The 20,434-nt window shown below is 40.2% G+C and overlaps 2 protein-coding genes across 3 annotated transcripts in view; one reads left to right on the forward strand and one right to left on the reverse strand.

The window, feature by feature from the left end:
- Window positions 1-334: 334 nt before the first annotated feature.
- On the reverse strand, window positions 335-19,671 carry zmp:0000000926. 2 transcript variants are annotated; one of them, XM_044112622.1, is made up of 3 exons: window positions 19,153-19,671; window positions 2,013-3,742; window positions 335-1,912 (listed from the first exon to the last, which is right to left on the reverse strand). In XM_044112622.1, the coding sequence occupies exons 2-3, from the start codon at window positions 3,582-3,584 to the stop codon at window positions 1,448-1,450; spliced, it is 2,037 nt and encodes a 678-aa protein (XP_043968557.1). In that variant the 5' UTR covers window positions 3,585-3,742; window positions 19,153-19,671; the 3' UTR covers window positions 335-1,447. The 2 variants fall into 2 exon arrangements, with proteins under 2 accessions (XP_043968557.1, XP_043968548.1); XM_044112613.1 differs by lacking the exon at window positions 19,153-19,671 and adding an exon at window positions 7,464-9,181.
- LOC122828771 (dysbindin-A-like) overlaps window positions 13,263-20,434 on the forward strand; it is a 36,803-nt gene continuing 29,631 nt past the window's right edge. Inside the window, exon 1 of the mRNA XM_044112654.1 lies at window positions 13,263-13,295. The gene's annotated coding sequence lies outside the window, so the exon portion shown is untranslated. The remainder of the gene's footprint in view (window positions 13,296-20,434) is intronic.

A 20,434-nucleotide genomic window follows, 5' to 3' on the forward strand; every position in this document is an offset into this window, starting at 1 on the left:
AAAAAAAGGCGAAGAGTTGCTCATACATTCACCTTGCCTGCCCAGGCCGGTGTGAAAACATCGGCTCCGATGCAAAAAAAGAAACAATTAAAGAAAAACTGCATTGCAAGATTGACAGAAATTGCATTAAATCTGTTTAGCATATTTACTGTATATAACATCTGTAATGTAATATATATATATATATATAGTTAAAATTTGTTACATATATATATACATATATATATATGTATATATATATACATATATATATATGTATATATATATGTATATATATATATATATATATATATATATATATATATATATACATATATATATATGTATATATATATACATATATATATATATATATATATATGTATATATATATATGCAATTCTTCAATAGCGTTTACTTTCATAACACTGATTGAAAATACCCTGCAGTAATTACTTTTATTGAGAAGGTGTGTGGGACGATCATAGCAAAAACAGAGTGAACACAGACAAGTGCTTGATTGTCTCATTAAATATCTTCAGTGTCTTTGTAAAGAGTCAATTAGTTGCTGCTATTTCTCTGAGTGAATTCACCCCTTCATCAGTTCATACTCAAATTTGAATCTAAGCGTTACCATTTCATTCCTTCCTGCTTTTATTTTATGCACTTGAATAAATAATTTAATACTCTTTTAAATTTATACCATGGTGCATCAGTTTATTTGAAGCTGGTATGTATTTTTGTCAGTTATGGAGAAAAATGGTAATATTAGTGGAAACTTTCTTGTAATTTTGTTCAACTGTATATCATTACCTGAAGATTATGTTTTTCACTCTGTTCCATTTAATTTATAGATTAGAACCCAGAGGCAAACCAAAATACCTTTAAGTGATCTTGTAAGATATTATGTATTGGAGTTATAGAAACGCATCTCTTTACAGTAAGTTGGATGTAGATATTTTCTTTGAATCATGGAAACAAACACAGGTGTGACTGGTACAAGCTGATGTATGGTCTGTGTAAAACGTCCCTATGGTGGACAGCATCCTTTTTGTGTGCAAAATAATCTGTTATGAAATGGTCAAAACTACAATAGTACCAAATGGTGAAGGAGCGAATTGACATGCACCCTGCTGCTTCTTTCAGAAAAGGAAAGGGTAAGGGATTGGAATTAACAGCAAAGGAAAAGAGGAAAAGGAATGAAAGGAAAATAAAGGGTAGGAAAGGAAAGGACAGGAAAGGAAAGGGGAAAAGTGAAGGAAAAGAAAGGAAAGGAAATTAAAGGCTCAGCAGGGGCAACAACTTTATGAATCAGACAGATCACTTGTAATTTGTGTCTTCTATTGTTGTGTATATCTTCCCTGCAACCCTACCTTGAGGTCTCTCCATTGTTTGTCTTGGTAGGATCAACAGAGACAAGGAGGGTGTGTGTGTGCTCATGTGTGTGTAAGTATGCATGTGCAAGTTTCTACTGCCACTTCATTAGCTTGGAGCCATGAGGTAAATCCAGGAGGCTTTTATCAGTTCTGGTTGAGGGAAGTGTGTCTGGTGCAGACCAGCGCCGTTTACGAGGCCGTTGCTGCTCCTTTGCGGGAGTATCTGTAGCCTGTTTGCAAGAAGGGCCTGGTGTTAAAAGGGGTGGCTGGGAAGGAAGTGGAGGGGGTGGAGGTGGTGGTGGCATCTCCTCCCTTTGCGAGCTGCTTGAATCTGCTGGACCTCTAGGGAGCAGTTGCGTGCGATGAGCCCTAGAGCTGGCACGGCTGGGTGTCCGCTGAGTTTGTGTGGGCATTGGGGTTAGGGCTAGGCAAACATCACCCTCACTAAGCTGACGGCAGGGCAGGCCATACAGCTGTGTAGTTCTCTGAGGAGAGCAGGAAGACCAGCCCAGGTCTTGCACAAAGAATGGGTACTCCACCAAGACCTGCAGTAACTCCTAAATAAAAACAGGAACAGGATTATTTTGAAGTCAATGGAACTTTTGCCATTCAACATTACAATATTGACACACTTCTTCAACACTAGCAAAAGCTGACCTGAGAGTTGCGATCTGTAAGGTGAACCTGCAGGTGACTGAAGCCCTGTGTACTGCTTGGGGAAATCACCAGAACAGTGCAGGTACTGAGGTGGAACTCAGGGGATGTATCTGCACTCCTCAGAAAGTCTTCTGTCCTCAGCTCCTCCACTCGTTTCAACCGGCCGCTGGCCAGCTCAATCAGAGACCCCTTGGTGAAATGAGGTAGGAGTGCAGGGGGAGATGGGTGCAGGGCTGGGGATGATGTCTGAGGATTGGAAGGAGAAAAATCTCTCCCTCTCTCTCTGTTGCATCGTCTTTCACGCTCACTCTCTTTTTCTTGGTCTTTGTCATGATGTAATTGCTTATCTTTTACTTTACCCTTTTCCCTGACACTCTGGAGGACCTTGTCTCTTTCTAGGTCTCTATCCCACTCTCTTTGTGACCTGTCATGACTGTTAGGCAGACTAAGGGGTGAGTGTGGTGAATTCCTTAGTGTGTGCTGCCTTGGACCTGGCTCCCTATGCAGACTGTATGAAAGTGGTACTGAGGAGCTGGAGAGAGGATAGGCCTGGGTGTGAGGGCTGGGATGGGTGACTGATCCAAAGGGGTAATATTGGGCCTCAGATGGTGTAGCCCCCACATGGTCCAGAAGTCCACCTCTGCCAGCCCTTGTGTCTGGTCCAAGGGTATGTGGACTAGTGGGGAGTGAAGTGGAGCTGGTCTTCCCGGACTGATTTGTTTCCTGCTGTGAGGAATGTGGTTCAGGGCTTACTTGAGGTTGAGAATCTGACAAAAATGCCCCTGCAGAATGGACAGGGGAGATCAGGTCCTCCTGCTGTCTACGTGCCCCATTGGCATGCAAAGTATATTGACTTACATCAAGCCTAGATCTGCTATTGTCATTCCCATACTCTCCAGTGAGGAGAGGTCTGGAAACTGAGGCAGTCCTGCTGCCTGACCCATCTAAGCCATTAGGCCTTTTGTATCTGGATCTTACATCAACTAAGCTGGGGTCTTGGGGATACAAAGAGTGAGTGCTAAACAAGTAGGAAGGAGAAAAGAGAGAGCTATAATCCCGGCGACCGGTGTTAAGGTAGGACCACATTTCTCTTGTACTTGCTGGAAAAGGAGTCTTAAATGAGGAAGAAGAGGAAGAAGATGGGGAGGGGGGCAATGATAGTGGTCCCTCCCCTCTGAGCCACCTAGAGTGATGGGGTGGGGTTGAGGTGAGGGGATCATCTCTCCAGGCAGGAGACACTGAGCTCCTTCTGTCGCTGACCTGGCTTGGAAAAAGTGGAAGAGAAACAGGTGAAGAGTAGTTCAGGGACCATGGTAATGGCACATGGAGACCTGATGCTGGAGTAGAAAGGGCTGGAGGACTGTTTAGGAGATGGGGGTTTGGGTTAGAGAAAACTCTGTCCCGGTCACTGTGTTCCCTGCCTCCCTCCCCTCTACTGGCACTATGCCGGCTCCGAAATGGCACAGGTGGTTTGAACTCATCCAGAGGGACATGGTGTTCTGCAGACCCTTGCCGAGACTCCCTCTTTTTGGGAGGGAGGCGCTCTTTGCTGCGATCAGGGCTTGGATTCATGGGTGGGCTCCAGCAGCAGTGGGGGCCCCCTGTGTGTTAGTGTAGGTTAGGTCACATGGGCCTCACGGGAAAACGAGGGGTGCACACAGAAGGGAAGGCCGGTACACAGCATCACTGTTGGTTCGCTGTTGCTGCTCTTGCACTGAAGCACCACTCACCTAGAGCAGAGCAAAAGAGAAAGAGACAGAAGTAGGAGAGATTAAGTGTGAACATTGGGAAAGAACAGTCTGTTAGGTCCTGGCATGAGTTGTAGTTAAGACTTAGCTGTCAGTATGGTCAGACATACAAACAAATATTCAGCTGTACTAGACAGATGGAGCAAAATCAGCCACTCACTCTTTCTTCCAAACTACTTTGAAGAGGTTAGAAACTTGTAGCTTTCTGATGGTGGTTGCTAATTAGTCATTACCTAACATGTCCAGTGTGGTGCCACTGAAACTACGCATCTTGCTCGTTTCATTCAAATACATTACTCCCACATGTGAGCTAAAAATACATTTTGCAGCCAGTGAAGTTCAGAGGCAGTGCAGTAAGTATGTACAAAAACACACACAGCAAGGCCCAACAGCAGGAGAGTTTTCATCTCTGACTCTTGGGGGATGATTGGAATATGTAGACATGCTTTTGTACCACTTTCATGATCCACCCCCATGACATCCTCGAGGTACTCTCTGTATTCTACATAAGCTTACTACCAGCACCCCCTCTACCCTTCATTTTCAAATGAACATATGGACAATAACAGACAAATACTCCCTCAAGCGACTATAAGCACTCCACCAGTGATAGACAAAGCTGGTCACTGCCCACCAAAAGCTGACACAATCACTGTTGATATTAGCACCAGTTGTTGTAGACACGTCTTTGCATATTAAATAAGTGTCACAGCAGGGGTTTGGGCAAATATGTGTGTTTGTGTGTTTGTGTGTGTGTGCGTGTGTGCGTGTGTGTGTGTGTGTGTGTGAGACATGTTTTCCATGGTTGATCTATAAAAAATGTGTCATGGTTTTGTTTGGGAAAAAAAAAATCTGTGAATGTGTTCAATTGTTTGAGTCTTTGTGTTTGAGTCCTCAAATGTGTCAGATATTTTCTCAGCCTCACTTCATTCAGTGAGAAGTGCGGGGGAGCTCCACTAATTCTTCTCCCAGTGTTTTAAAAGAGCCCTTTTGAAATGATGACTGCGAGTCCAGCCGTTCCCTCCTCCAACATGTCGCTCCTCCAGCTGCTGGCCACTCAAGCCCGCACTCGCCCGCTAGTCTGTCAACTGCTAACCAACTCCCTGCCGTCTGACCATCCGCCACACTGTCTCCATGGCAACTGTGTCCACACATATGCACACACTCATATACACTCCAGCTGGTTAGAGAGGTTAGACGGGGATACTTTTTAGAGGCGGGTGTGCTGTTGCTCATCAAGAGACTCGGTCCAAAAACAGAGCAAATGTAACAAGCTGTTTGAGCTTCTTATTGGAAACCAAAAATAGGGCAGTGAGAGGTTTGGGATGTTTGTACAGTTAACACGACATGAAGCATGTTTGTCAGCCCAACAAAGATGTAGTGAACATGAAGTAATGCACATCTGATAAGCAATGCAGGTGGAAAGTTTGATCTTCCTTTCTCCTTTTGTACTCCAGGTTCATTCTGAAATTTATCTAAAAGTTTCCTTCTAATTCTAAATGAAAAATAAGCTCTAGATTATCTACTTGATTAATAATTAAACCACAATATACTATTATGTATTTGTTTTATTCTGTCACTCAACCTCTGTAAATTTGACTTTTGAGGTGAGGTGCCCTCCCTGTATTTCTACATCCTGATTGCAGTTCATCTTCATCAGATACAAAACAGTTAATCACAAACAAGAAACCATGTGTCTTTATAAGAAAGTGTCGTCATAAGGAACCAAAAGTCTGTAAAAGGTTACACAGCTAATCTAATGTGTCGGAGCAACTGTAAACCTGGAGGCAAACAACACAACTTTTGCAGTGTTTTCCAATTTGGAAAAGATTTGGAATTCACACCGACTGGTTTCAGTTGTCTTCTTTGTATGACAATCTGAAAAAAAACACAGATCACACACTTTACAACCGCACATGATTTACCAACAAAAGTCAACTGAATGTAGCAAATTCCAATCAATTTTGTGGGTAAACAAACATGCCAGTTGGCGGCAGTAATGCACCAATTCGTTATTTTCGACTAATAAAATCCTTCGGTAGGAGACAGAGAAAAAGGAGGAAGAGCACTGACAACAAGAAAACTTGTCGCGTGTCCTCATCTTAGACCACATAAAATGGTGACAAAGAAGACAAATAAGCAAAATGTGGAAAACTTTTACTTCAGTATTAAACTACTGTTTCAATGTCCTAAGAATTTATGAAGTTTGAAACCAATACCAGAGCTTTCAATTATAGCTGAGAGCCTAAGAAAATAATTGTTAGACCCACAAGATGGAAGAATTTCTACTAAATAAAACAAATATTAAACTTGTTGGGCTCAATTCTCAATAGCATGTCAGTCAGACTTTCATTCTGTCATGCATGAACAGAGACAACAATATAATGCTTATTTCTAGGAGTGGCTTTAGGTGAGGTCTACTAAAGTAACTTAAAAACAAAATAACTTGGAGTAATGTGGCCAGACAAAAATACCTGTAGACTTATTTTCAAGAACACTTCAGACTGCCAATCACGCCTGCAGTACACTGACCAAATACTATGTGAATGGTCTTTTATTGCATAGTGTGGTATTTCTGCTGTTCATTTTCAATAAATCAGTCAATTCAAAAGCCTTTCTTTAAGCTGTTTAATAGACACAAAAAGTACTTTTATTTTCAAGGCACTTTGCACAGAAAAATACAGCTGGTAATTGTTTCAGCTAAAAAAAATAAATTGCAATGAAAAAAAGTCTGTTTAAAGATAACTTCTTAAAAATAACAGAGTTAAATGGTGCCCTTTAAATGATGTTTAATAAAGAGGTATAGAAAATATTTATTTATTTCTATTTTAAGTTGATTTTTTATTTTTGATGAAAAAAATAAATATACTAAAATACTGATATTTTAAGAAATGAACAAACTCAAAATACAATAAAAAAATTACATTTATTTAAAAAAATAATTTGTTTGAATTAAGAATTTTTTTTTCTTAATTTATGATACTGTCTGAAACAAATTTGTTTAAAAAACTATCCTGTTTTAGTATTTGTCCTCAGATGACTCTTACTCCCACCTCTCCAAAATAGACGTAATATAAATTTGCAAAAAGAGTACAACAAAACAAAGAGTACAATTGTGCATGTGGAGGAGTTTGAAAAGAAATGTCTCCTAACAGAATACTCCTACACTGTGCAGACGCGCACAGCGAGCTGGAGTTTAGCTGGAGCTGCTGTTGTTCTACAGAAACATTTCAATACATCCAAAGAAACAGAGCGCACACATCAAAATGTTGCTCATTACTACATGTAAAATATGCTAAAAAGCTTAGGGTTTTAATCAGAAAGTAAACAAAAATATGTAATTTGCTTTATTAATAATAATAATAATAATAATAATAATAATAATAATAATAATAATAATAATAATAATAATAATAATAATAATAATAATAATAATAACTAACTCTTTTTATTAATTAGGTACATAAACTCATACCTACTTATGCCTTGCTCTATGTTATCCCGCCTTTTCTCTTCATGCATCTGCTTGAGACATGTCAAACATGCACTCCGACTTATGAGTGCAAACCACTTGTGAAACTTGAAATATTAAGTCAGTTGTATTATAAGTAATAGATCAGCAAGGAACAGATGTCAGCCAAAAGGAAAAGAGTTAGAACAAGCAGGTGGATGAAGTCGGCAGCTGCTATGATGTAAGACTGACCTTGGTACCGGGGTGAGGAGATGTCCCAGAGCTGGTACTCATTCATATTTTAGTCCTCCCAGGGGGGTCAGCCCACCTCCCAGCTCCTTACTGTGCCACAGTGCTTCCTTCACAGCACCGCCATGGGCTCCAACACCCGCAGATATCAGCAGCCTGCAGCTACGCCCTGCTTCTGATCTCTGAACGAGTGAAATAACACCAGCGAGCCCACCAAACTGAAGGAAAAAACTGAGAGTCTGCTATCCGTCTCCGTGTCTGTTGTGCCTGTGAGCATGTGTGTGTCAAGAGAGTGTGTGTGTGCGTGTGCTTGTGTGTGCAAAGGGCTGAGGAAATGAGTAATATCTAGCAGTGAGAAACATGTCTGCTATGCAGAGCCACACAGGCAGACCAGTTGCTGCTGCCGCCCACTTGCTTTAATCACTGTGAGGGATACAAACATGCATACACACATATACATGCACTCATATGTATGCACAGTCAAGGATGCAGACTACAGATCTCGTTGTTGTCTGATGTCTTCTACTTCTAATAAACTGTCTCCAGTTGAAAACATGGAATATTGCTAATCAGTCAGTGAAGAGCAATCAAATCACTAAGTTATGTCTGTAATGACATTTACAGAAGACATGCTGACACATAGAAGAAAGAAAAGGATGGAGGGGAGGCAGAAAGACAGTTGATGAGAGACAGGGAGGGACGTGGTAGGAGGTTCATCCTACACACACTCTCAGACTTAGGCTTTTGCTGCTGCCTCTGACTCAAAACTAAACCTCACATCCATCAAGAACACACACAAACACACGCCAGCACACGCACAGCAACACACATGCAGACCCACGCATATGCACACACACAAACACACACATGCACAGTGCTCTTTTTTGTTTATCTGCAGTTTCATCTGAATTTGTGTCCTTTGTTCTCATCAAAGCACTTTGTGACGAACCTGCTTATTAAGAGAGCTTTTATGAATACATTTGATTTGACTTTATATGCTTGCACAGACATAAACACACACACACGCACGCCCACACGCGCAGTTGTACACACACTGAAACAAGTTCAAACGCACACAGGAGCACTGCAGGGGAGCTCTGAATGATTTGCTTCAGTGATTCAGTCGGTACAAGTGGAGTGTGATGGTATGGCTGCCTTGGCTTGTTAGTACTCTATTCGTGAGTGTAACGTTCATTCAGAGCACAGAAACAATCAAGAGACATGCATGGAAAGGAAACAAACCAAGAAAAGGGTTTTGGGCCATGTGCTCTTAGATCTTCTTAAAATGCAGAACAAAACACAGACTTCTACCCGCAAACAAGACATTAACCTTGTCTCACTTACCAACCACAGCCAAATGGAAGGGTTAATAAGAAACGGCGGTGTGAAAACAAAATTCGGCGGGAAGCCCACACTGAAACATCCTCACTGGGAGGTGACAACTGCCAAAAACATCACCTCTGACATTTTACAGATTGTTACTTTTATTTCTCAAAGCAAGCTCAGACAGAAGATGATAGACACTGAGGTTGTGTGGGCAAGGCTGCTGTCTGCTCCAGCAAATGTTTCATGTGGGCAGAAACGTAAACGAAAAATTTCGGAATATCCTGCATGAAAGACCAAACAGCTGCAGGGCTGCATGAAAATTAAATCATTGACGTGTAACTGAAATTATAATAATCTGAAATTGTTGAAATGTATGTGACGTTTATGTATTATTGAGTAAACAAATTCCGGACTCATAGAAAAAATCAAACAGGAATCAATTTAAAGAAAGTAACAGTTCTTTCTATAGACTTTTCAATGTGCTGCTAAATTAAATGTAATTGTCCATATGTTAGGGAGAGGTTTCTTCTGAGAAAAAACAAAACATTTAATACACAAAAAACCTTAGAGTTGCTTTGGCTGTAAATTAAACAGCTTGATGCAAGGCTATGTTTTATACACTTCTCGGTTTTGTTATCAAAGGCATCAAAACAAGGTTTCTAGATAGTGGGAAATAAGAGATGTTAAATAATGGGAAATCAATAAAATGAAAATGCATAACAGCGTCATGTAAAAGCTGTCACGCTCTTCCAACTTTTTCATATTTTGAATTCATACAACTGCTAATGACTGTATATATGGGGGATTGTTGTGTTAAACCAAAAATAATGCAGTTCAAAACCACGCCGTGGGTTCTGTCTGACATGAATATGCTCTGATTTCCTTTCCTCAGTCTCAAGATTTTTGTAGCCAGTCTCTTTTTAGGATTGCCCTGTAAAAACATCACTCAAGATTGCATGTTCAGTGTGATGTGCACGGCCTTCAGAGGACAACTGAATTGACTCTGAGACTCAGTTGCACACAAATGAATTGTTTTCAACAAACAGGCAATGTCTGAACTTACATAATTATACTTAGCAGGACTGGACGATATGGCTGAAAAACATATCACAATGTCAACAATTCCTATTAGCCGATACAGATAATCATTGAAATACTGCCAATCCAAAGACAAGATCTTGTCTCCTGTTTTATCCACTATTTTCTCTCAAGTTGCCATTTTCTCCCTTCGCCCCATGCTGGTTTTTTTTTTCTTTGTTTTTTTAATTATTTTTAAGCAACTGTGAGGTATGGTGGCAAAACCTGAAACTACTGCTGTGTAAATTGCTCAACAGGTTGTTGCTAGATTACCAATGAGTGAGTGATTTGGTTGATGCCATCCACCTTGCTTAGCTGCCCATGAGATTAAAGCCTTTCCTCTGCCTACAACCTGCAGAACGCTGTGCGGTTCTGGATTGGAGGTCAGTAAAATTATTGAACATTATATTGAACATTGAATATATTGCAGTATGCATTGTTATTGAGTTACAACGATGATGAAAAATTATTCCTAATATCGTTAGGAGTCCTAGTGTTTAGGATTATAAAATAAAAGGGGGCTGCAAATATGTTAGGCACACTTGCAAATTTTGATGTGTGAAATAGTTGAAAAATATATGCTTCCTTCAAATTTTACTTCAAAATGATTCTCTATGTTTCTTTCGGGGCATCACAAAATATTCCAATAAAATACATTTACCTTGGTGGTTATGATGTGACAAAAAGTGAAACAGCTCAGGTGGTTTTAATCATTTTGCAAGGCACTGTATAATGTGATGAATTTCAAAGGACAAAATCCTGTTTGATATGAATGTGCACATGGCAGTCTAGTCATAGAGAAAAAAAAAGAAATACGGATGGATTGATCACAAAAGTATGTAGCGCAGCATTGAGATATAGAAATGACTACCCTGTTGTACTCATGGAGGCACCCTCGGCTATTGAATATATCCAAAACACACAAACGTCAACATAAGCAAAAGCACAAGAGATCCATGCTGCACTGCCAGTCATTTATAGCACCCCCTGAGTCATTTGGTGGTGTATACTCTTCCTCCATATCTCTTGTTTCTCTCCGTCTTTCTCTGTGGCGTTGCACTGTGTAATCTGGCCATCTCTCTCTCTCCCTCTCTCTATCTCCCTTTCACATACACACACAGATACACACAAACAAGGTCAAGTCTCGACAAGAAAGGTCAAATGAGTCAGGCAGCATTCAAGAAATCATAGCACATCAAGAGCAAAAGAAGCAAGAACTGCAACAGGTGACTGAACAATTTACAATAATACTTTGAGGGTCTGATTGATAAGAAAATAGTCATTTCCTTTGTGCTTGTTCATTTTTTTTTCTTTACATCTGCCCTTCCTCATGAGTATCCATGTATTGGGTGTCCTATCACGTTTCAGGCTGAGGAGGAGATCTATGATGGATGTCTGATGCAGCAGAAATTTTGTTGCTGAATGTAATAGATCTGAACAGAGGGGAAGAGTAGAGGAGAGTATGGCGAGATGAGGGCAAAGAACAGAAAAACAGAGAGCAAGAGAGATGCTTGGAAAAATCATAAAGTTAGATTTGGAGAAGAGTTGGAGAGACAAATTAACACAGGGAGGGGGTGAGAGGAGGAAGGGAGTACTACAGTGGTGGCTTACGCTACAAGGAGCCTGGCTAAGCTGATAAAAGGACAGAGTGATACAGGCAATAGCTTGTTGGGCGACAAGCCAGGTCAGCCTTCAGGGCAATGACCCATTCTTCTGCAGGATGAGCCAGCAGCAATGCCTTAGTCAAAATAGTCATTGCATGAATGGGCCTATAGTCAAGGACTTACATCCGGTTTCATAGGTAAATACAAGCAATAAAAGTTTAACTGCTTAACTGCTGGCAAAAAAGGCAGAGTATTCAAACAAACTAGATTTGTCCCATGGATGGGATACCGCCAGTTAAGGGGTTAACAAATAAAGAAAATTTGCCCCTTTCATGATCCGGTTCTTGCTTTGTTTAATTGTAAATGATGTGAGTTGGACTGCTTGGCACTTGTTGGTGGTGGTGGTGCAATATATTGACAATATAATATATTTGAACTGAATTTATGATTGAATAAGCTAAACTGATTCCAAAAAAAGAGACATAAGTAAAGTTAAGACTCATATTATTGGGCAGATACATATTTTAATTTTACCAGCTCTGACACTTTTCACTTTAAATAATTTGAATATTTTGGAGTGAATTTGGACTCTTGGATTTGATAGAGACTGAAGGGAGACGCATGTCAGGGTGATGGCAAAGAGGCCATCATCACCAAAGATAGATAGTTAAAAAAAAACAAAAAACAGAAATATGCAAAACACTGAGCGGTCATTACAAGAAAGGTTTTTTTCACTAATAATTACAACGTGTATAAATAATTTTCATCATGCCATTTTTGAGTCATAAAACATGAATAACAATTCAAGTATAAGTTTCAAACTGTCACTCCTTTTACATTGTGTAATCTTTCCTGATTGAGTGAAGATCATTTTAAATGCACAGAAAATTGAAATAAATTAAATAAATGAACTGTAGAACTCTGAAAAGCCCTTGCTGACAGCAGACTCCTGCAGTGTGTGAGTGATTCAGACGCAGAGGCCTGTAATGTATTGCTGGGTTAATCCCTTGTGAATCCTAACTGGTACATCCTAAGGCAGGCTTAGTATGGTTCTGGGGAGGAAATCCCCCCTCCTTTAGTGGTACGGGCCATTAGCCCCTGGGGTATAAATAGGGCAGTCACTGCTCCTTAAGCTGGCTTTTACGCAATATCAGTTAAAAATATGACTTGACTAATTACATGCAGGTCAGCCAGTCAGCAGAAGTAAAAAATTCCTCCACCTCGTTCTGCTTTTTGCTCTGACCATAGCGGTGCCATCCGCTGCAGGATCGCTTCTCCGTCTCTCCTTTTATACGAGTGTGTCAGTGTGAAACATGTGTCACAGTTTACATGACATTTCCAATTGGGGGTGTAATGCCATTGTCACTTCTTTGGCATTTACAATGTCGTTTGATGGGAGTTTCATTTCCCCCACGCCCCACCCCCAACATTCTGAAGATTGTAATTTGCCTGCATCTGAAACAACATTTTTTCAAACCACGAGCATTTCTACTTGCAGCTATCATGATGAAAAACATGCACAATAGAACTTCAAATGTGATACTATAAGTTAGGTGACAGCAAGTAGTGATGTCATACAAGGCTGATGCACAGTCATGCTTTTCTATTTCTGTTCTCGCAGCTCTTTCCCAAATTAGCTTCCCAACTTTTTTGTGTGACGTGTGTGTGTGGGTGTGTGTGTGTGTGTATGCATGTATGTTGGCTCACTGTATTTCTGGCAGGAGATCTCACTAGTATGAGATATGATTAACCAGACTCAGAGCCTTTGATGCACTCCCATGCTATGAGATCACCGGCTTACAAGAGAGGTGGAAGCAGCAGGAGATTGGTAAGAAAAAAAGCTTGAAAGAGCCAGGACAAGTGTGTGAAGCTTCAGTGTGTGAAGGAGGAAGGGGGGGGCCACTGTTTCTTCTAAACATTTGCTGTTTTTGACTTTGTCCACCTATTGAGTACCAGTCAAACCTGGAATTTCTGCTCGTTCTGTTTCAGCAGTTAAAATGTCTGCAACCTGTAACCAAACATAACATCTCCACGAAGAGACAGCATAGCCTGGTCTCTCACTGGCAGCTTAAGTGGCATTCATATTCAGATAGACTGTCTAGACTGGCTTTAGAGACTCTGTCTAGAGTACCTTTATCACTGCTGGTATTCAAGGCAACGTTGCTATACACTGCCATTATTGCTGCTGCTCCACTACCCCTCCCACACCATATCAACTGCCGTTGCAGTCATTTACTCAACTTAGTCCTTAGGCTGCTTGCTATAGAAAAGTGTTGCAGATTAAAAAGTATTATGTCTGAATTGAATAAATGAAATGCCATTTTTGATAGAGCTTTTTACATGAAGCTATTTCCTCACCGTTGCTGAAAAATTCAAAGAAGCACAAATGAATTCATGGAATGATGTTTGGTAAATTTTGATCTTACTTTTGCTCTTGACTGGAAAGAATTGAAAAAATTAGTTTAAGGACAGCTCTCCAGATAAATTTGTTTCAGATGTTACACTGACAACACATTGATACCAAAATCTAGAGGGAGCGAGCTCACTCTAGATTGCCTTTATCCTTTTGGGCTTCAGCAAAAGGATAAAGGCAGGTCTAACTGAAAAGCGGTGGGTGTAAGCGGTGGGTGGAAAGGTTGAAAGGTCGCTGACCTTCATTGTAGTTGAAATGCAGAGGAGGAGAGCATGCTGCTTGATCATACACTGGGGTTAGCAAGTCAAAGCCAAGGAAAACAATCCATTTCAAGAAAACAACCCTTTGTATGTGGTCAAATAACTGACATGGCGCATGCACGTGTTTGCAAATGACCAACCATTGCACCTTCATTATTGCACTCTTTTCTTTCACACATGCTGCAAGTAGATCAGAGAAGAAATGCATACCATGAAACACCTGCACTCATGAGAGAATTTAAACAACAGGTGTGTCTGTCACACTTAAGTAGTCTGGCATAGTGTCAGCTGTGTTCAAACACTGACTTCTGTTTGGGATTATTCATCACACTCCTGGTCTCTTTGGCTCAGATCCCAAGCCTGTTCTCATATCAGATCAACTGGGGGACAGGCCAGATCTACGAAGGCCATAAATGTAGAACAAATTTTATATTGTTTCAAATAGAATAGAATAGAATAGAATAGAATAGAATAGAATAGAATAGAATAGGGCAAAAATGAAAATAAACAAAAAAACCTTTATTTGTCCCTTATTGTGAAAGTTCAGCTCACCAGAAAGAGTGATGGGAAAAATACACTAACAATAAATGAATAAATACATAAAAAACATTCAATAAATTATACATATATATATATATATATATATATATATATATATATATATATATATATATATATATATAATACTACGTTTCAATATTTAAATTTATTCTTTTAATACATAAATATACATAGAATACAATAGAATAGACAATTGGAATACTGACCATAACTGGACAACTGTTGTTCCTGTTGAATGGAGGCAGGTTTGTTTTTTAGGTCTAATAATAACCTTATCTTTCCAATAATCTTGATGAATATGTCATAGAACTGAAAAATCATGTGTTCAACACTGACCTATGCCATCTCTTGAAACACTTCAAACTTGTCGTTATCTTGATCCTCAAAAGCAAATATTGCTACCCAGAAAATATTATTTCTGTTTGTCAGAAACAGCAGTAGGAGTCAAAAAGGAAGTACATAATTTACACACAAACATAACTGTGTAGTTTCAACCTATCTGTTTTACTTTGAAGTGGGAATTATTATTTTTTTTAACATTTCCGTTATTTCAAAGTGCAGCTGTTTCTAAAGATTGAGATGGCATTTGTAGGAACAGAACTGTGCTGTGTGAAACATATTTTTTTTTGTCGTTGTTGTTGTTCTTGTTTGTTTCCTTGTTCTGTTTAAAATGTGCCCTTTGAGCCGATAGCAATAGGTGACTCATGCTACAAGGCATCTGAGCTTGAATGTCTACAGGTTAACAACTGTAAGAATATACATTAAGTTGTATATTTGGAAGAATTGTGTTTATTACTAAAGCAGTATGGGTAACACTTTAACTGGTGGTGAATAAGACTGTCATGACACCGTCATAAACATGATATAACATCTGTCATGAACATGAGTAAGTCTTCACGAGTATTCATGACTGTTGTCATAAAGTGTCATTTGGTAAATCAGGACACTTTTAATACAAAGTTGACATTATTCTAAATGTCTTTGTTATGACAACTTGACATTAACCAAGAAATCATGATCTGACATAAATTTGTTATAAAAGTGTTACTGATTAAACTTTAGCTTTAGTAACATGAGCTACATAATTTTTAAAGTTTAATCAGTGACACTTTTTTAGCCAATTTATGTCAGCTCATGATTTATTGGTTAATGTCAAGTTGTCATAACGAAGACATTTTGAATAATGTCAACTTTATATTGAAAGTGTCATGATGTACCGAATGACACTTTTTGACAACAGTCACACTCATGTTCGCGATAGGTGTTATGTCATATTTATGACGGTGTCATGACCCGTCAAATAAAGTGTTACCACATCATAATGTAGAAATGGATGTATTTAGAAGTTGATTAGCATAAATGGGGAAATGAATTGAGCTATAATTAAGAGCAACAGCATCTAACAGCAAGAAAAGCTGTTATATGCTGCAAATGATTATGCAAAGTTATGAAGGTTTATCTTCAAGTAGGATAATGACTCTAAATATACAGTCAGTTTATGTTTAGATTGGCCTAGTAAAAGTACCGACCTAAATATAATTGAAGATAATTGAAGAAAAATGGGCAAAAATTGTAATATCTATGAAGAAAATATTACCAAAGACTTGAAACTGTTTGCCTACTGCTAAGGTTGGTTCTACAAATCATTAAGTCATTGGGGGAGAGCATATCTGTGAATCATAATTTTCAGATTTTCATTTGTAAAAGAAAAACAAATGATGTCATTTACCTTCTACTTTTAATCACTAGCTACTTTTTGTTAGCCTGTCACCTTGTTCCCCAATAAATTACCCTCATATTTGTGGTTATAAAGAGCCAGCTAATGTGCACACTGCATGATTTATTAAAATATTTCTGCAAAAAAAGAGGAGAGAAGATGTGACTCATTTTCTTTTCTGCAAGTGGATGACATGGAAGACAGGCAAAGACATGTAAGTGCTCGCCCATACAGTAGGTGTGACTCGTGAGTGACAATGAGAGATTATCCCTCCGTCTGTTTGGCAAGAGGTGGTGAGTGTTTCTTGACTTTCTGAAGAAACAGTGAAGAAAGCTGTTAAGAAAATAAATTATTGTCAGTGGTTACAGAAGTTCAGATGTTTGCTAAACTGTTGCCCCCACAAGTGGCCCTCAGATCTGATTTTGTGTTGGCAAGCCGTACTGAAAATCACAGACACAAGAAGGGCATGTGCGTAGATTCTTGCAATCATGCAAATGCGTAGTCTCAGCATGAATGTACACTTCAGTCTATAGTTTTCCCTTTCTTTGCATTTCACTTTCAGCCTCCCCACCCCACCCACTCTCAGTCTCCCTCTCTGTCTTTCCCTCTCACTCATCTGGGTGGCTGTTTGAGAGCATACACTCAGCGTGGGTGAGAGTGTGAGAGTGCTAGAGTAGAGTATATGACTGCTAACACAAGATGTAGGGTGTGTATGTGTGTGTGTCTGCCTGTCTGCGTGGTGCTGTAGGTGGAGAGGCACAGCAGGGCGTGAAGGAGCGCTGTGATAATGACAGGCCATGCATTATATAACATGCAGATTGCATAAGGAGAAGATTATTTTAGGTCCAGATATTGAGGATGTATAAGTAATTTTTTTTTATGTGGGTGAATAGCACTGCGTGCATCTCTGAAAGCATGTATGGGTGTTTGTGAAGAAATCTGCACATTTATACGGCTACTTTCAAGGAGCGTGGGGGACAAACTAAAGTGTATTTTGTGTGTGTGTGCATGCGTGTGTGATTTTTTTTTGTTTTTTGTTTTTGAAGAGTATACACATTTTCAGATTTCTTTCGCAACTATCTGCATATTAAAACAAATATGTAGGAATATTGTTTTTTTTGCTTTTTTTTCAGTGGGTATAAGGATGTCTACACTGCATGCACCCACTCATTATCACTTTTAGACTTCAGAGAGATCCACTTGAAAAAGGGCAGATTCTCCTTAGTGGTTGGCGGGGGGTGGGGAGAGTAAAGCAAAGTAACTTTCATTTATGATGATTTTGATGTTCGGAGCTTGTCCAAAAAAAAAGAGCAGCATGCTCATCTTTGGACCTAAAATAATTTGTGGAGTCTCCCTCAGTCACTCAGTATCGGAGCTGTGGTCCTCAGATACAGGCTCCGTGTGCTACTGCCTCACTCCATGCAGGAGTGTGCCCCTGTAAAAATAGACCTCTTAAAGGGCCAGCAGCCACTCAACCTTCTCCCACAAGAGATCTGTTCTTCTCTTCAGGGTGACACAAGAAACATGGGACAACATTTTCAGGCCACATGATCAGTTGTGCTTCTGTTTCCCAAAAGCTGCAAAATAATCGGAGCCTACTCAGTCACACCAAATACCTTCATGAAGACACTCTGCTAAGTGACAAATCTGAGCTTAAAAACAAAAATGCATCGTCAGAGAAACTCGCTGTACTTTGTAGCAGTTCCTTCAAAGCAGACATTAGAGAAAGCAGTTACACAGAGACTTAAGACTTCCTGTGGACTCTGGCAGATCACCTTAGTAATTGAAATAAGTGAATTAAGTCAGCAGAGACAAATGGTGTACGTCTCGCTTGAAGGACGTCTACAGTTAAGGACTGTGGGAACTCGGGTCCCACAGTCTCCTACATGTAGCATATGGACGATTGGGGCAACAGAAGGATGCCGCCTGTAGTAGCAGAAATAGATGTACCAAAATCATGACTTTGCTCTCTGGTGTACAAGAAACCAGGAGGGATTGTCACCCATATGTGACAGAATGTGCACAATACCCCTCTGATCTTTTCACACAGGCATGCAGAGAAAAGTTTTATGACTTAAAAGTAAGAAAAGGGAATAAAGATACTGAGTTAGGGGTTTCTTTTTTGTATATTAACAAATGCACCTGCACACCTGCATACGATACCCTTAATGACACGAGAGCTCTCAGAGATTTGACTACAACATCTGCACACCATGCTTTTCCTCTCATTCTGACAACCCCCACTACCACCATCCCCTCACACACACACAAACACACACCCAATGGACAAACCCCACCCTAGTCAGTCTCATCTCCATCCTTCCCAATTTAAGCGGGCTCCTGGAGGGCCCCTGGCTATCTCTGGACCAGGGCTATTTAAGCCCACTGCTCTAATTCTGAAAGCCCTGATCTACAGTCAGGCTGAGAGATAAACCTCACACACTCTTTCCCTCCCTATCAGTCACAATCTCCCTCTAGTTCAAACACTCACTCATTGTTTTTGTCTTCCAATCACACATGTCACACTTATTCACTGCTACGTGTCTTCTCTCATACCTGGCTGACCTGCCTTCCTCAGAAAGCCATGCACTTCTTGACTAATTCCTAAATCATTCTTCTCACAGCACTTTTTTTATCCTGTCATCCAAAGGTGTCAACACACCTGTGCTCTCTCCTTCACACACAAATATGGACACACACTCTCTCACTGAGAGGAAGCTCCGTGGTCACATACCTTGCTGGGTGCCTTTACGTAGCTTGTATCTGAGAGTTGTTCTCATTGGATCAGGCAGCAGCAGGCACGCAGGAATATCCAGTTTTGACACTGAGTCTCTTCCTCTTCTCTACTGCTCAGCCTTCTCTCTCTTCATCCTATTCCTACCTCTGCTCCTTCTCACTCTCTAAACGCCTCTTTGCTCTCTCTCTCTCTCTTGCTCTCTCTCTCTGCCTCTCTCTTTCTCACTCTATCTCTCTTTCTACTTCTCCCTCTGAGCAGGCTGTTTCTCTCTCCTGACTGCCTGATCTTCCTCTCTCCCTCTTTCTCAGTGCCACAAATCTTTTATCTCACTCTTAAAACTTTAGTCTACAATTATTTCCCTTGGTGAGTCCCTTGTGCCAGACCAGGATACTTGGTAACTTTTCCTCTCCCTCTGCCTAATATGCTCTCTGTCTCTCCCTGCCTTGCTGGGAGTGTATAATTAGACAGAGCTCAGTGGTAATACAGTCAGGCTCATTGTGGGAGCCTTAGCATTGCTGCTCATGTTTGGCTGACAGCCCAGTAGCTTCGCTCATTAACCTCCCTCGAGCTGCAGAATGGACCAGCCCACAAGCCTGTGCTATTTGCTGCAACACCTCAGCCTCTTTGCAGTGGAGCCAATCAGAGGCCGCAGGGATGGTGAGGAAAGGTGTGCTCGCCGGACACACGTCCCTCTAGATGACTGGAGTTAAACCTTATCTCAAAGTATCGACACACAGCGGCAGATGAAGCGTAACACCCAGCTGGTCAAATTTGACACAATGAGGTTTTCATCACAGTCATAACAAGTCAGTTCTCCTTTTAGCTCAATCCCTCGTTCATGATGTGCGTGTGGTGGCATCATGTGCTTTTCTTTGAGGCATGAAACCGCAAAAAATATCACTCACACATTTTATTATGAAACCACTGCGAGGTATGGGAATGTCCTGTGCAATTTAGCAATAAGTCATATGCTCTCTTTACTGTACTGCATGCCCCATTTCCCAACAAGTATGACCTGGCATAAATACTTCGAGGGCGATTTCCTTAACTCTCTAATCTATTCAAGAAAAATAACAATGAATCTTAAAAGGAAGAGCATGGCAATTTTAAATTACACATCTAACTTTTCAATACTTGGGCTTTACAAATTGAACAGTTGTTTTATTATATTACTCCCAGAAGAAAGTAACAGCTTGTTCCACCTCCTCACTCAATCTAGGTAATAAAGATACAGAATGTTGTTTTTCTAAAGAAAATGAATCAGCTGTCCAGAAACTCA

Source organism: Gambusia affinis, linkage group LG01 (genome assembly GCF_019740435.1).
Source record: "Gambusia affinis linkage group LG01, SWU_Gaff_1.0, whole genome shotgun sequence".
Classification (NCBI taxonomy): domain Eukaryota; kingdom Metazoa; phylum Chordata; class Actinopteri; order Cyprinodontiformes; family Poeciliidae; genus Gambusia; species Gambusia affinis.